We start from the raw sequence: 18,134 nt of genomic DNA, 5'->3' as shown, positions 1-18,134 counted from the left end.
AGCCACCTTACCAAAAGTCTTTCTGATAGATTTTTATTAAATCCTCTGATATTCTAAATATACAACCATAGATCGCCTAAAATGGATGTTTTTCACTTCTTTTCCATTAATTTTGCCACTTACTTCATTTTCATTTTCTTATTTTAGTGTATTTCTTCAGAAGTTCCAAAAGAATACTGAATAGACTGATTCTGATTTATGTAAAAATGGCTCTAATAATTTGTTGATTTAAAAGCTGATTAGCTTTCATATTTGGTCAATTCTACATTTTATTTATTTTGTTTCCTTCTAGAGCTATTTTACTATGAGGAATAGCTGCTAAATTTTAACATACGCCTCTTCTGGATAATATTAATATGACTCCATGTTTTGTCCTATAAAGTATAGTATTACCGATTGAGGCAATTAATTACCATTAAATTTCCAAATACTGAAGGACCCTTGCATTCCTTTAATATACCTTTTGCTATTAATATATTACTCTTTTGATACTCTTATTTTGGTTTTATCTGTAAGAAAAAATGAGTTATTCTCCATTTTCAGGATCCAAAATATTAAACACTGGCCCGTAAGAGCTTTCTGATTTTAAGAGACATATTAAAACCTCCCATTTTTAAAAAATCTCCCATTTTAAAATTATGATAAATACACATGAAACTTAATGTTTTAACCCATTTTAAGTGTATGGTTCAGAAGCACTAAGTTTTTCACATTGCCGGGTAACCATTACCACTAACCTTCTTCAGAAATTTTTCATCATCCCAAAGTGAAACTGTACCTAATAGATAATTAACTCAACCTTCCCCTCACCCCTCAGCCTTGGGTAACTCTTATTCTATTTTCTGTCTCTATGAATCTGACTCCTATAGGTACTTTATATAACTGAGATTGCACAATATCTGTCCTTTTACATTTGGCTTATTTCACTTAGCTTATTTATCCTCAAGTTTCATCCATATTGTAGTTCATATCAGAACTTTCTTCTGATATGGTTAAATTTGACAAGGTTAAATAATATCCCATTGTATGTATGTATATACCACATTCTGTTGATCTATCTAGTTATCCACTGATGGACATTTGGGTTGTTTCTATCATTTGACTACTGGAAATAATTCTGCTATGAATACTGGTGTTCAACATTATGTTTTATTAAGTTCTGCAATTATTATCATTTATCCTGTTTTGATAGAAAAATACAGATCTGACTTCTCTTTCTCACAAATTAAATCTTTTATTATAAATTTCACTTTGTTCTGTTTAATGCTTTAACATCCACTTTTCAAGTATCAACACTACCATTTAAATTTTTTGTATGGTGGAAAGATAATTTGTTCTCCTCAAGGACTTAAATATGGGTATGGAAAAAACAATCACATTTTTAAGAGTTAGTTAAGTCTTTTATTTCTGTCTACTCCAACACAGGTAACTTTATTGTTTATAGCAATATTCAGAAGTCAATAACTGCATACCATCATTTAGGAAAGAAGTTGAACAAATCATGTTTAAAACTGCTTTTCCACTCTAAGATCTTATAACTCCTTGCAAATGCAGAATGACTAACAATGTATGAGTCTGAAAATTTAAAAACCAGACATATCAGCCAGCAAAATATTCCCCCAAAACTTTATTTTTATCTTTTTTTTATGCTTCCCCTGTAATTCAGACCATCTTGCTAGCTACTTATTTGAGTATAGTTAACACACAATGCTAGCTTCAGGTGTACAACACTGTGATACAACAACTCTATACCTAGGCTATACACACAACAAGTGTAGCGACCATCTGTCAGCATACAGTATTATTATAGTATCACTGACTATATTCTTTATGCTGTACCTTTAATTCCCATTTATTCATTCCATAACTGGAAGCCTATATCTCCCACTCTTCTTCAACTATCCCTCCACTTCCATCGCTCTGGCAACCATCCGTTAGTTCTCTGTGCTATTTAGATTTGAATGCTTTTAGGAACTATCAATTTGTTATAACGTTCACTGATGCCTAAAACAGGCTAATACTTCATGAAAATATTACCAAGTATATGAATAAGATATAATTTTGTTAAGTAACCAATTTTTAATTTTAAATTATACTAGATGTAAATAAGTATAATAATCTCAAAAAACAATTATTTTTATCTTACCACTGCAAGTTGTGTTCTTGAAGCAACAGTGTGAAAAACTGCAGGCATCATAAGAGACTCTTCAACTTTTATTTCCATGTCATTTTCTGTTGAAAAAGTAGTTTTTGGAATAGCAGGTGGACGATCACATAAAATCATTTCTTTGTTGAAAAGAAAAATTGGATTTGTGTCCTACAGAAGTAAAAAAGCAAAAGAAACTAAAGTAAAATGCTATACTGAACATGCACACTGCCCTCAATATATGAAGCCGATAAACCTTACTTTTGAACGTTGAGTTCCCAATTCCCTACGTGATGTGAAACTGGAGCACGTTTGTACGAAAACATTCATGGACACATACCGTCCCAGCACTGTAGGTGCACACTCTTCGATCTGCAGCCATGCATTCTCCTCCATTGACCACCAGCACCTGATGCTGAATAGCAATCTTGTATTTGCTATGAATGGCATGCTTGAGATCTGCCACACTTTAAAAGAGATGGAGGTAGGGCAAAAAATTATTTATACATACTTTCCAATGACAAACTTTTTACCATCAAAGTAGCACTATGTAAAAATATTTGATAGATATTAATTTCACTCTAAAAAATTTTCCCCAAAACAACAGCATAAAATACAAACTTGTTTCTGGAATCAGATTCCACAATCATCTGGCTGATCTTAGGTGAATAAATCACCCATGTGGCACAACTAAAAGTGAATCTATAAAATACAGGAAGTAGACATATTTATTTCTGTGATCTTTATATAAAAAACATAGCAAAAGAATATGCTCGAATTTGCATCAGGTCTGTTAAAGTCTTCAGAACACAGATGTCTGTTAAAATCCTCACATCACATTACACAAACTACATTAAGTATAAACCATAAAATTGCTTCCTTTTCTTACCTTTCAGAAAATCATTCCTTCACAGGTAAAATTATATTTTATAAAAAGCAGAATTTTAAAAAAAGAATATAATTTCAAATTCTATTTTTAAAACTAAGATTATAATTCCAAATTATTTATAATATTTCCAGTGTCAGATTTGTTTACTCTGTATTGCATTAAGTCTTTGCTCTCAGATCCACTACCAAAATACAAGTATACAGGAATAGTTGTTACTATTCCCTTCCTTGCTGTTTGCCCTAAAAATATATCCTCCCTCCCTGACACTTCTCCCCACATTTCACAAATATAACAACATTCATTAGTCAAATATTTGAATCTCCTACAAAGCTGGAGAATTATTAGGTAGTATGAGTCCTACAAACTTAGTTAAAAATATTAAGCTGATTGTCTTCTTGAATCAACAAACAAAACAACTATTACTGACTTTATTCATGTAAGGGAATAAAAACAAATCACCAAAACATCTAGGACTGACACATGTTACTTTATATAGTTAGCAATAATTTCCTTAGCAATGTCCTGGGAAACTTAGAAAGGCAATCAGGTATGAAAACTTCTTCTATTTGACAGTTTTAATTTGAAATAAGTTTGTTTGCAGGTAAGTTTGTTCATTGTGAATAATATATTCACAAAAACAGACAAAGCACAACTTTATGAACTTCGGTGTTTTAGTGAAAGAAAACAACTATGTAAGTAATATGCTAGAAGATTTAAGATATTACTACTCTTTTTCTTTAAATTTATTTTTAATTTATTTGTAGCTTAACAGTATTCATTATTTTTGCACCACACCCAGCACTCCATGCAATCCGTGCCCTCTGTAATACCCACCCCCCAAGATATTACTACTCTTATTTTCTTATTTTAAAAAGGAAGAGTTTTCTGCAAATCGGTTACTTTGTAACTTTTTGCCTACACAAAATACAGAATTGATGAAATTGAACGAAATACAACTTACGTTTGCACTGTAAGTTCAGTGTCAAATGTCAGGGTAGTTCCAGTGTTAACCAGAAATACATATAACTTCATGATGATTTCTCTGGATTCTGTGAGCTTATACCTCACACTCTGATCCGGTTATTAAAAAAACAGACAAGAAAAATGGTCAGTTACATAAACATAACTACAAACACAGATACCCTCACATAAAACATGTTATTTCTGTGCCACATAAATAACTAAAAAATAGTTTTTGGTGTCTAAGATGGCTAACTGGACAATTTGGTAAATTTGCTGCTTAAAAAATAAACAGTAATGAAATTAGTGAAAAGCATAAATATTCTAATTAAAAATATTTGTTTTAAGGAAGAGGCCAGCAATCAGAACAAAAATTATGTGTACACTTCACACTGTCCTCATGTACCCTTCTACATTAAGAATTAAAATTAAAAATTTGATCAAAGATCTTCCTAACTCAAAAAGTTCTTCCCTGACTGCTTCCTTTTAACAATAAAAAATTGTCTGGAGGTTAGACTTACTGATAGTAAATAAGAGTAGCCACTACTTGCTAGTTAGGGAAAACGAGTTAATTCCAATTCCTTCTACCAGCTGTCTCTTAATCTAAATTCCACCTCCACTCTGAGTTAGAAATGCTCCATAAGAAACTGTGACCTAACGGTTATATCATCTCCTTGAGCAGTAGAAAGTGCACAGGTCTAGAAATCAGGATATTTGAAACAACTGCTATTAACTAGCTGTCCAAGCCAAAATCTCATATATAAAATAAACTTCTTCAGGGAACCTGGGTGGTTCAGTCACTTGAGCATCTGACTCGTGGTTTGGGCTGGTGTCATGATATAAAGGTGGTAAGATCAAGCCCTGTGATGGGCCCCACCATCAGGGAGTCTGCTTGAGATTCTCTTTTTCCCTCACTCCCTCTGCCCTTCTCCATCCTTCCATGTGTATCCTCTCTCTTTCTCTCAAGTAAATAAATCTTAAAAAAAAAAAAAAAATGAAATAACATAAACTTCCCCACCTACAAGGGACAGGTTTAAAATCTAGCATTTTATTTTTTACAATCAGAGGTAAAAATCCCCCAAATTAATGAAAGTGATGAAAGACAATAAATTAACAGATATTAGAATATATCTTTCCTTATGCTCTTTCCAATGAGCTTCAGAGTAAAATTATCAGGAAAGAAGGAAAAAAATAAATAACATCTTAAAATCAATGTTTCCAACACCAGTTTTTAAAAAAATGCATTAGATGAAAAACTCATGAACTTAGAACTGTACTTACTGTCAGGCACTGTGAAAAGGACTACCACTTTTCTTAAAAAGCAGATTAAAACTGGCTTATGTTTGCTTTGCTTGATATTGGCAACTGAATGGCATTACTGGTTAAACTCAGTGAACTGGAAAAGAAAAATTTCTGGATTATCATAAAGAGAAATAATTCAGTATATGACAACGTATGATTATTTATTTAAAAACTCCCTTGTGAAAATAATTTCTACTCAATATCTCCTCCTACCTGCACATTCACTGAAACCATAAGAGTATTATAACTTTTATCCATACCACTCCACTAAGAGACATAAAAGTCTCTAAAAAACTCTCCAAAGCTGCCAAATTCTACAGCCATTTCTTAGTTCTTTTTTTTTTAATTTTTTTTTAAGATTTTATTTATTTGTCAGAGAGAGAGAGCGAGCGAGAGAGTGAGTGAGCACAGGCAGAGGGAGAAGCAGGCTCCCTAGAGACCAAGGAGCCCGATATGGGACTCGATCCCAGGACACTGGGATCATGACCTGAGCCGAAGGCAGCCACTTAACGAACTGAGCCACCCAGGAGTCCCCAGTTCTTAAGATATAGTGGTAAAAAAGAGCCTGGCAGCTTTAGCCCTAGCAGCATTAAACCCTGAGGCAGGGTTTAATCCTGGCCCCATTTCTTGTACATTATCTTGGGCAACTTACTTAATTGTCTTGATTTCTTGTTTTGTAAAATGAATAAAAATGGTACCTGTAGCAGGCAGCCTGCAAAACAGCCCTACTACCTCTGGGTATCCTTACTCCAATGAAATCCTCACCCCTACTGGGTATGGGCAGGGCCCATGATCTTTTTCTAACCAATGAAATATGGTAAGGTTAATGAAATGTCACATGATTGCTACTCAAGATTATAACATCCACCATGCTAGCTGACTCCTTCCCTTGCCAGCTCTGATGAAGTAATAAGCTACCATGGAGAGGCCCAATGAGTCAAAAAATTGAAGTTAGCCTCAGCAAGAAGCTGAGAGTCTCAATCAGACAAGCTGCACAGAACTGGTAACCACTGCTGAGCTTGGAAGCAGATCACTCCTTGGTTGAGCCTCAGACAAGACCTCAGCTCCACCAAACACCTTCACTGCAATCTTCTGAGAGACCTTGAGGCAGATGACCCAGCCAACCTATGCCCAGAAAATGTGAACTAAAACATTTCTTATTCAGCAAAAGATAATATAGTACCCCACATTGCAGGGGTATTATGAGAAGTAAGGGAGAAAAAGTATGAAAAAAAAAAAGAAAAAAAAATATTAGCCTCATGCTCTGCAGGGAATAAGAATTCAATAAACAGGGCGCCTGGGTGGCTCAGTGGGTTCAGCCTCTGCCTTCTGCTTAGGTAACGATCCCAGGGTCCTGGGATCAAGGCTTGCATCGTGCTCTCTGCTCAACAGGGAGCCTGCTTCCCCTTCTCTCTCTGCTGGCCTCTCTGCTTACTTGTGATCTCTCTCTCTCTCTGTCTGTCTGTCAAATAAATAAATAAAATCTTAAAAAAAAAAAATTCAATAAACAACCCTAGCACCCCTTCTTGGGCTTTTTCCTCTGCCAACTCTCCAGTATTTGGGTAGGACGGACCTCAACACCACACTCAAATTCAAAAGTATATTTTATCTTACAAGTTAAAGGAGTTCTTTTGTTTTCTAAAGGATTAGGTAGCTATAAGTATGGTGACTAAAAAAGAAGGAATATTGGTAGCAGAGATGATTCATTAATTCATTCATTCATTCAAATAGAACACTTATTGGGCTTGTGTGTCAGGACTATATTTTGTGAACAAAACAGACATGATCTTTGTCCTTATGGAGATCACAGCCCTGAAGTAGAAAAAGAAATTAAACAAAAAGAAAACAAACATGGTATAAGTTACAATAAATGCAATGTAAGAGGAATGGGGTGGCAAGGACCTAAAAACCTATTTTAGATTTGGGGGAGCAAAGAAGGCCTCTACGTAGATTACATTTAAATAGGTCACACAAATGAGACTAAGACTGTTCTGTAAGGGGGGTAAAGCAATACAAGAAGATATAACATTTGTGAGCCTAAATATAAAACCCTTAGAGTAATCACAACTGTATTCTAAGTTTTACTTTTCTTTCCTCTTAAATATTATTTACACTTTCTGTTTTAGGGTAACTTCACACTTAGAAAAAAGCTCAGAAATAGTAAAACAAACAAACAACCAAACAAAAACAAAACAAAAAAACCCTCCCTGGCACGTTTTACCTAGTGTTACCAACTATGTACACTGTGCTCCATGCCTGCTCCTTTCTTTTTCTCTCTCTATATACATATACACTGTACACACAGGATACATTTTTTCTGAACTATCTGTGAGTAATCTGCAGACAGAATGTCTCATTATCCATAAACACTTCAGAATGTGAGTAACAGGAAGAATTTTTCTCATACATGACCAAAGTACATTTATCGACTCATCAAATTTAACCTAGATCCATATTATCACCTAATCCACCATCTGTACTCAAATTACTGCCCCAATAATACTCTTGACAGTTTTTCTCCCTCGAAGGACCCAATTCATTGATAATATTCAGATTTATGATCCAATTCAGGATAATATTTGATAATATTTTAAATTTAACATCTATTTGATTTCCTTCAATCTAAAACTTCATCCATCTTTTTCTTTTCATGATCTAGGTACAATACTGTTCTCAATACAATAATCCATCAGAAGCTTCAGAAATCATTATAAAGATGGACTCAGTGCCATTTCCCTGTTCCATAATACTTACAGTAAATGAGGGAAACTGATAAATGCAGCAGCTACTATGTGCCTTTAAACAAACACTAATCTCTTTAGCTGGTGTTCACCCTAAGAAACAGCTCAATAATTAACAATGCTTACGAAAACAGCTACACGAAAAAAGCTTATTTGAAAATTAGTCTATATGTATAATTCATGAATAATGTAAAACAATCTCAAGGACACTTTTTATTGCTGTGGCTCTAGAACCTAGGTTAGTTTGACTCTACTATGTAGGCATTATATAGGCACACTATACAGGCACACTTGATATTGCCTGTCATTTAGATCATTTCTTTCTTTTTCTTTTTTTTAATTTAGCTCATTTCTAAAAGTTCCCGAGTGACATTATGGCAGTATCATTTAGAGAAGCACCTCCGGACCTACCCTGATGTAACATCCCACATTCATCCATTATCCATTGTGTGAAGCCATCGCATTGGCAACTTTAACCAGAAGCATCCCTCTGAATCTTAACTCTCTATGTCCTCATTAATTGTCATCTACCACCCAGGACCTATGCTAGAACAGCATAAGAGAAAAATCTAACTAGTAAAATGAATCATTGTCCCATGGGTCTCACTGGCCCGGGTGCTCTTTATTTATTTATTTGACTAAATAAATAAAGCTTAATGGTAATCCTAAAATTTGTATGGAATCACAAGAGACCCTGAACTTCAAGTAATCTTGAAAAAGAACAAAATGGAGGCATCACAATCCGAGATTTCAAGATATACTACAAAGCTGTAGTAATCAAAATAGTATGGTACTGGCATAAAACTAGACACACAGATCAACAGAACAGAGAGCTCATAAATAAGCCCATGATTATATGACCAATTAATCTTCAACAAAAGAGGCAAGAATATGCAATGGGAAAAAGTCTTTTCAACAAATGCTGCTGGGAAAATTGGACAGCTACACAGAAAAGAATGAACTTGGACCACTTTCCTACACCATACACAAAAAACAAACTCAAATGGATTAAGACATAAATGTGAAACACCAAACTGTAAAAATCCTAGAAAAGAGCACAGGCAGTAATTTCTTTGATATCTGCTATAGCAACTTTTTTCCTAGGTATGTCTCCTGAGACAAGGCAAACAAAAGCAAAAATAAACTATTCAAAGTAAGAAGCTTCTGCACAGTGAAGGAAGAAATCAACAAAAGTAAAAAAGACAACCTATGGGATAGGAGAAGATATTTGAAAATGATACTTCTGATAAATGATTACTATCCAAATACATAAAGAACACAAGAAACAGTAAGTGTTGGCAAAGATGCTGAGAAAAAGGAATCCCTATGCACAGTTGGTGGGAATGCAAACTAGCGAAGCCACTGTGGAAAACAGCATGGAGGTTCCTCAAAAAATTAAAAATAAAAATTACCATATGATCCAGTAATTCCACTATTGGGCACTTACAAAATATGAAAATATGATAATTCAAAAAGATAAATGCAACCCTGTGTTTACTGCAGCATTAGTTACAATAGCCAAGATATGGAAGCAATATAAGTGTCCATTGACAGATGAAGGGATAAAGATGTGAGGTGTATACACACGTATACACACACACACACACACACACACAAAATTACTCAGCCATAAAAAAGAATGAAATGTTACCATTTGCAACAACATGGATAGATCTAGAGAGTATAAAGCTAAGAGAAATAAATCAGAGAAAGACAAATACATATGATCTCCCTCATGTATGGAATTTAAGAAACAAAACAAGTGAATGAAGAAAGAGACAAACCAAGAAACAGACTCCTAATTACAAAGAAAAAAACCAATGGTTACAAGAGGGGAGGTATAGGAGGAGATGGGTGAAACAGGTGAAGGGGATTAAAGAGTACACTTACCATGATAAGCACTGAGTAAAGTGCTGAATTGTTGAGTAGCACTTAAAACTAACAGAATACTCTATGTTAAGTACACTGAAATTGAAATTGAAAAACAAAACCAGAAACATAAAGTAAAAAATGAAAGGGAATAGCAAAACAAAATAAAAACAAAACAAAAACAAACAAAACAACACAGGGTATGGTTTCCACAGCCATAAAACACTCATTTATTTCACCTGTCCTAAGTATACAACATAAAATAATCATCAGTGACCCTTACTGAATAATTCATTATATATCGGTGATTATGCTCAGTAATATTATATGCAATAGTTCCCTTATTTTTCATAACATGTAAGATAACCATATTATTAATTTCTTTTTGGGGTTTAGGGAAAAGATTCAGAGATCACTCAACTTGTCTAAAGGTAGAAGGTTAGTACATATGAGATCCAAGAGTTTGAATACATCTCAGTTTACAACATTCATTCAATAAAATTTCACCTGAGAATCTAGTATGCCCTAGGTGGTGTGTGTGTGTGTGTGTGTGTGTGTGTGTGTGTTTAGTTTTGGATAATAAAACAAACAGTGTGATAAAACTGCTGAGTCTCATGAAGAGTACATCTGGGTAATCTATACACAAACTCTGTGATATCTACTTTCAAAACAGTAGCTCTAAAAATGCAATTATTTGTAATTAAAAGTAATTCTAAAATATATGCTTGCATTTTTCTATGTTTTATTCTTTAAAGATATTGATATTGTTGACTTAACAATAACCACTGATTATTAACATGAAATAAAAGCCATACCAGCTACATATCTTCACAATTTCTACTGTGAGAAAGGCTATTATCTCTAAATCAAGTGATAAAACTATGGTTCTAAAATAAAATACTTCAATAATCTCTCCAAGTCATATAGCAAAAACAACCAGAGTTCAAATCTATGGCTGGGTCAAGAAGGAAAGAAGTCCAACAAGGAAAGAACATGAACTACTACTAAAGAATATGAACATGTACTACTAAACACATGTAGTGAATACATTCCATGACTTGCCATTTTACTGTTCCTGTGTAAGTTCTAATACTTGTTTCCCCCACCAATTCTCTCTTTTCATTTTCTTGAATGCAATATAAAAAAAATTCTAAAAGTAAGTAAGGGGGTGGGATGGCAGAACACTTCCAAATTTGACATGGTAAGGTTTTCAAATGAAAAATAAGTTGCCCTCCAAGAACTGATGTGATCCTAGGTTATGGGAGAGTAAGATTCCCTTGGGAACACAGATAACATAGTTCCTTGTATGTGGCAAGACTGGAAATTCTTTCATGCTGTGGATCATCTGTGCATGGGGATTCTCTGAAAACTTTAAACCTAGAGAAATGTACACTGAAGAACTTACCTATGGTAGCCAAGAAAACATGCCTGAGTGAAATACTCAAAGTGGCCTTTGCTCTGTAGCCCCTGGGCTGTTTAGACACTGTTCTAAGTGAACAAGAAAGCTGATGAAACCCATTCTACTCCCAGTGCTGCCTTTCCATTATCTGTTTCATCATTTAATCCAAGTATCAAAAGATGGGATCTGACTTTCTCCCCAAAACTGGTAAGTGGGACACTGTTACAACAGAGATTAAGGGTAAACAGCTTTAAAAAAAAAAAATCCTATAAATTAGTAAGAAAATCACAAAAACCCACAACAGTGCATGAGAAAGTAATCCAAATAGTTAACCAATGAGGAAAATAAACCTCTTCAGTAATCAAAGAAATACAAATCTGAAAAAGACAGAATTTTCACCTATTAAATGAGCAAGAGTTTCAGTCTAAGAGTCCTAGACTTTCAATCTAAGAGAAAAGAATACAATAAAGCAAAAAAAAGGACTTTAGAGATGTGAGTTGAAACAAAAATTGTTCTCTTTGCATAAAACACATATTTCACACCCCCAGTGAAATAAAGGCAGTGACAATCCTAGAGCAATAAGTACTCATCTTCCTTGTATAGTAAAGAATTAATCTTATCCAAAGAGAAGTCTGGACTTTATCCTTGGCTATGAGGAGGGGAACCTGAGGTCTCTAGGATGTCCTATTTGACAAGAATATATCTGTTTGGGGGCTTTAGAATAGTATAACAATATGATTTATGATGGGGGCTTTGGGATACACAGTACCAGTTCCCATCTCCAGAAGAAATGGAGACTAAAAGACATAGTAGAACCTCCAGAAGAGCTAGAGACTAAAGGTTAGCTACCATGTAAAGATAATAGGACCTCAATAAAAACTCCAGACACCAAAGACTCAGGTAAGCTTCTTAGAGGAAAAATTTCTTATAGAAAAAATCTGAACTACAGTTGAAGTATATACAAAATAATTCACTACTTCTGAATAGTGTTAAAAATACTTCTAGTAGGGGCACCTGGGTGGCTCAGTGGGTGAAAGCCTCTGCCTTCAGCTCAGGTCATGATCCCAGGGTCTTGGGATCGAGCCCTGCATCAGGCTCTCTACTCAGCCTTCTTCTCTGCCTACTTGTGATCTCCGTCTGTCAAATAAATAAATAAAATTTAAAAAAAAGAAACTTCTAGTACTGGAATTAGTAATCTAGTAAAACAATTTGCTGCCAGAATATCTGCTGGCAATTTATTGCTAAATAAATAATCTAGTAAACTAGATAGAGTAAATAATCTGCTAAAACCATTTGCTGTTTCTTGGTTATAATCTGACCTAAAGTGAGGGAAAAACAACTGACTTTTATATAGGAAGAGCTTAATAGACCTGGTTTAAATTCTTTTTTTTTTTTTTTTTAAGATTTATTATTTATGTTTGAGAAGAGAGTGCCTGTGAGCAAGGTAGAGTGGGAAGGGGGAAGGGACAAGCAAACTTCCCCCTGAGCAGGGAGCCTGACACAGGGCTCCATCCCAGGATCCTGGGATCATGAACTGGGCTGAAGGGAGCTGCTTAACCTACTGAGCCACCCAGGGGCGCCCTGGTTTAAATTCGTACTCTGCTATTTATAGGCTGAATGAGTTGAGAAAAGTAAAGAAAACATTTTCCTTGCTGGGCTATTGTGGGTGTATCTGTTCTTTAAATTTATAAGACTACAGTTGCAAAAGAAGGGGAAGTAGCAGCAGGAGCTGTGGGGGGAATATCATGGCATATAACTGAAACAAGATTAGGCCATGAGATAACTGATACAAAATGATAGTTACATGTGGCTCAATATTCCATTGCCTATTGGTGTTAACTTCCACGAAATGTAAATATAAAAATACAAGAACAAAATAAAACTTACAGAACACTTTCAGAGGTTCCTCACCCCTACAAGAGAAGAAAAATAGTATACTAAAAAAACTTGGCTCAATAACCTGGTTTTCTGTATTTTGGTTATGTTTCTGTTTTTGCTTTTTTGAGCAAAGCTAGGAGTTATTCTCAAAAGCAAGTCCATTCTATAAAACCCTGCTGTAAAGAACCTTGTCTGTGCTGAAAACTAACTCCTGATAATGCCTATATAGGGTGCCATGCATGTTAGAAATTATGTGTCCCACACTTTCTGCTATTCGTACTGGACAAAATTTTTTTTAATTTCCTCCCACACCTAGTGGTCATATTTTCTCACATTAATAGCAAGTTTTTGAAATACTTTCTCAAGGCAGCTTCTCACTGTGCTGCTAAGAGAATTTCTTTTTCCTAATTTCTCAAAGAGAACTGTGAACTTGTAAGTAAGTCTGGACCCAGCATACAGCAAATCTCAGCATATCTTACTTGCAGCACGTCCACGAACAAGAGAATATACGAATAATGAGGGCACCTGGGTGGCTCAGTCTTAAGTGTCTACCTTCGGCTCAGGTCATTATCCCAGGGTCCTGGGACTGAGCCCCACATCACATTTGGGTGGGCTCCCTGCTCAGCTGGAGGTCTGCTTCTCCCTCTCCTACTCCCCCTGCTTGTGTTTCCTCTCTCACTGCATCTCTCTCTGTCAAATAAATAAAAATCTTTAAACAAAAATATACAAATAATGTATAATATTTAGGGGCTTTGTGGACAATAATTGCAAATACAATGAAAATCACAACTTCCTCTAAGTAAGCACATATATATAGAAAGATACAAATCCAACTCTCATGTCACACCAACACCTAATCTAAATCTATATACAATATAAAAGATATGCAGCGCTTTCTTACTCTCAAACTATACCGTCAGCCTTTAATTTTTCAGCAAAAATCACCACAGACATGAAAAATAAAATTTACTTTCAAGTTAAGAGTTTTCCTGGACTATTATTGCCAGGAGAAGAAATCTGATTTTGAGGATACCCAAAGTGCCTGCCTAGTCAAGATTCTGTTAGAGAAAGTTTATGTACAGGGCTCAAGCCATCTATTTAAGGAAACAGGCAAAATTCAATCTCTGTCTTGAAGGGCTGTACAATATTATGAGGTTAACAAAATGTAACTAAAAATTCAAAAAACCAGATATGAAAGAAATAGTAAATGTCCTGAAGTTCCACTACTCTTACATGAGCACTCTGTCTTGCTCGATACAAAGGGATATCATATAGATCACCATATTTCCCATCATCTAAATCTCCTCATAAGCTTGCCTGACCTTAAATTCTTTCTTCTGTACCTTAGCTCCTAAGTCACTAGAATCTTTTCTAAAAATCTACTCTGTCTTTAGCTGTTACTTCAACTCTGGGTTACTAATTTCTAAGTGATCACATCACAGTTTCACAGCAAGATTTGTTTCGGTCAAGAAAGATTTCTATCTACATTTAATTTTTTTTCTATATTTCACATACTGGACACATAGGGTGATGGACATGAATTTTTGTGTAAGCAAAAGTTCTGATTCAGATTCTACCTGTAAAGTATGGTTTATAAAAATTAATAAAAATTATAAAAATCATTAAATGCTCTAAATGGGTAACAAAATAAACATGTTCATAATATTTTAAATTCTCTTAAGAGAAATACAAAACTTCTATAAAGACTTATTTTGTGTAATCTAAATCAGTTATAAAATTTTATTGAATTATATGTTCTCCAGACAATCCAGGAGTCACCTGACTTTATTATCAACTAAAAACTTGTGGAGTTAAAAAAACCTTCTCATCACTACACATCTAGATTTCTGTTTGCTAATGTGTAAAATGGGAATGTTAGCAATACCTGTCTCCTAAAGCTTTTTGGAAAACAACTAACTATGCAAAGAGTTTAATATTTAGCACAAAGCCAACTGCACATTATAAAACTCCAAAATGTTACTTAGGAACAGGCAGTAACTCTTGCTACACAACAGAAACTATTCAAGAACATCTACTGAGAGAATAGACTCTCACAAGCAAAAGTACTCTTAGAATACTACTTGCAGGGGCGGCTAGGTGGCTCAGTGGGTTAAAGCCTCTGCCTTCAGCTCAGGTCATGATCCCAGGGTCTTGGGATCTAGCCCCACATTGAGCCCCACATCAGGCTCTCTGCTCAGCAGGAAGCCTGCTCCCCACCCCACCCCCGCCTGCCTGTCTGCCTACTTGTGGTCTCTGTCTGTCAAATAAAAAAACCTTAAAAAAAAAAAAACTACTTGCAGTAAGTAAATAATAAAACAGTTCAAATAGTTAATTGAGAGAGATCTCATCCAACTATCTAACTATTGGTAATTTACTTAGAACCAAGGTATTCCAAGGCTCTTTAATTAAAAAACAGAAAAGCAAAAATGCAATAATCATCTCTACTTTAAACATCTCCAAGATATTTCTCCTACTGACCTTTTTGGGTTCACCAATGGTAATCAAATTTACCATGTCATATGTGAATAAGTACTCTTTCATCTCTATATTCCTCTTTACCACTTATTCCCAATTAAGCTATCTAATTCAGTGCTTACTACTGCATACCCAAGCTCTGACAATAACCTAACTGAGCTCCTTCTACCCAGTGGGTTTCATTTCAATTCAACCCTGTAAGACACCACCAACTAAAAAATCTGAGGTCTTATTTTAATGTCACTTTACTTCTCACCCCAACTAAAAGCACTTTATAAGATTTACTTCTATAAATTCCTTGGAGTAAACAATCCAATATTGCCTTTCTGCATCTCATTAATGAAGCTCCATATCATTTAAAATGACCTCCTGATATAAGATGAATAAGCCTTGGTCTTTAGTGTCTTTACTCATGTCACAACACTGCCTCCATTTTGTGACCATGATGTCACTCACAAACATCCTGTTGTAAAGTCTTCATCAACCTACTGGCTGTTAACAACCTTCCTTAAGCACTTACGGCCCTCAACTTCAAATTTCAGCTAATTAAATATTAGTGTCTATATCCAGAACATAAGTAAATAAATGTCTTGCTCTACATTTTTCCCCATGTGCCAAATGCCTGACATCCCCCAAACTGTATTGTAAACAGCTAGAGAAAACTTGGCCATGCCTTATACCTTTCTTCAAGACATCACAGTGTCTTCTACACCTATTACCAAGACATTAGACAGTTAATAAATGAGGCCAACGCTATGGAGAAGGACTAGAGGAAGACCACAACAGAGAAATCAGAAATACAAAGTGGCTCAAAGAGAATCCACAGGAGTACTTTATTTATAAGAATGTATAATTTAGGGGCGCCTGGGTGGCTCAGTGGGTTAAAGCCTCTGCCTTCGGCTCAGGTCATGATCTCAGGATCCTGGGATCGAGCCCCACAAGGGGCTCTCTGCTCAGCAAGGAGCCTGCTTCCCTCTCTCTCTGCCTGCCTCTCTGCCTACTTGTGATCTCTCTGTGTCAAATAAATAGTTAAAAAAATCTAAAAAAAATGTACAATTCATATATTCAACAAAGCTGAATTCACTCCTTGCTATGTAATTGTTAAAACATTAAGCAAAAAAAGGGGCATTAGTAATAGTAACCACACACACATTTGGTCATCCTGAAAATGAAGAGAATCTGTCCTGAAAAAATAATAGAACAGAAGTAAAACAGATATAGGTTTTACTCCTAGATCCACATTCTTTACTTTTGTGACCCTGAGAGCCTAATTTCACCAAATCTCATTTCCTCACCTAAAAATTGAAAGGGCAGACGGGTTAATTCCTCCAGGTTTTTATAAAATCTCAGACGTTAAACTCGTTCTAACTTATTTAATGTGCGAGTTTCTAAAGATTAAAAAATATATATAAAGTATATGCTATCTCCTTTCAAGGAACTTAGTCACATAAAATGAATATGCCACTACAATGCAATACATATTATAGAGGTATACAAAAGTTGTATCGAGAAGGAACGGGCAAAAGTTCACAAAAAGGAGGTGTTGTTTCAAAAAAATACCAAAAAAAGGTTACGTAAAATGGAGTTCCTGGTTTAACCTCCTCAATTACATTTGCTAAAATTTAAGAGGATAAGCTTAGCAAAACACAAATTTCCTTGAAAAAATAAACATTAAAAAGAGCTAACCCTTTCATCAACTTAGGAAGTTGGGATTGCTAATTAAGCACATTTTCCCTTAACTTCCATAAAATCTATCAAATTTCTAAGTGGACTGCATCTAAATGATCTAGAACTAAATTTTCACATGCAATGGTAAAGTGCCATCATATAAGTCAACTACTGCTGAATTAGAAATTAACTTTATGACAAAATTTCAGCCTTAGTACATTAAGTACATACATGGTATTACTTTTCACCAAATAGTCAAGATTTTCTAAAATTTGCCATAATGCTCATTTTATACATAAAAGTCATTTTTATAAAATGAATAGTATGACACAAGCTAGCCCAATTTAAAATTAAAAGCAACAGGTTAGTAACTCAATAATGACACATTCTCTTAAAATTATTATGTGGTCCTTTGCCTAAAAATGTCTCTAGTTTCTGTCCATTAAGCCAGTAATAAGTGGCCATTATAAATACTTATAAATACACATACATGTATATTTGGGGAGTGAAACAGACATTACAGGAGAGAACATTTATCGAAACATGTCAGACATAGTCTAACCAGTTACTAAAACTGGGATTCTGGCCCATTTGATAGATAACTTGTGGAACAAAACCAATACAAATAGATCTTCATATATACACGTGCAGATAAAAAATAATAATAGAATTTCAAATTAGGGGAAAGGATAAATGGTTCAAGCAACAGTACTATGACAAATGGCTATCTATAGCATACAGAAAAATAAACTTTATCAGAAATGCCATCAGTTTTTACCCTTTAGGTTACTTCTATAATGAATGAAA

General features: G+C 34.8%; 1 protein-coding gene across 4 annotated transcripts in view; it reads right to left on the bottom strand.

Moving 5' to 3' along the window:
• Positions 1-18,134, bottom strand: part of RB1CC1 (RB1 inducible coiled-coil 1) — a 100,826-nt gene that overhangs the window by 73,007 nt on the left and 9,685 nt on the right. For 3 of the 4 annotated variants that reach the window (XM_059166457.1, XM_059166460.1, XM_059166461.1), the window contains exons 2-5: positions 5,277-5,391; positions 3,997-4,106; positions 2,487-2,613; positions 2,147-2,317 (exon numbers count right to left, since the gene is read on the bottom strand). In XM_059166457.1, coding sequence (XP_059022440.1) covers positions 2,147-2,317; positions 2,487-2,613; positions 3,997-4,067 — 369 coding nt within the window. In that variant the 5' untranslated portion in view covers positions 4,068-4,106; positions 5,277-5,391. The remainder of the gene's footprint in view (positions 1-2,146; positions 2,318-2,486; positions 2,614-3,996; positions 4,107-5,276; positions 5,392-18,134) is intronic. The other variant, XM_059166459.1, reaches the window with a different exon arrangement.

This window comes from Mustela lutreola, chromosome 3, assembly GCF_030435805.1.
Source record: "Mustela lutreola isolate mMusLut2 chromosome 3, mMusLut2.pri, whole genome shotgun sequence".
Lineage (NCBI taxonomy): Eukaryota > Metazoa > Chordata > Mammalia > Carnivora > Mustelidae > Mustela > Mustela lutreola.
Note: the sequence above shows the minus strand (reverse complement) of the source record. Positions and strands in the feature narration are given on the sequence as shown.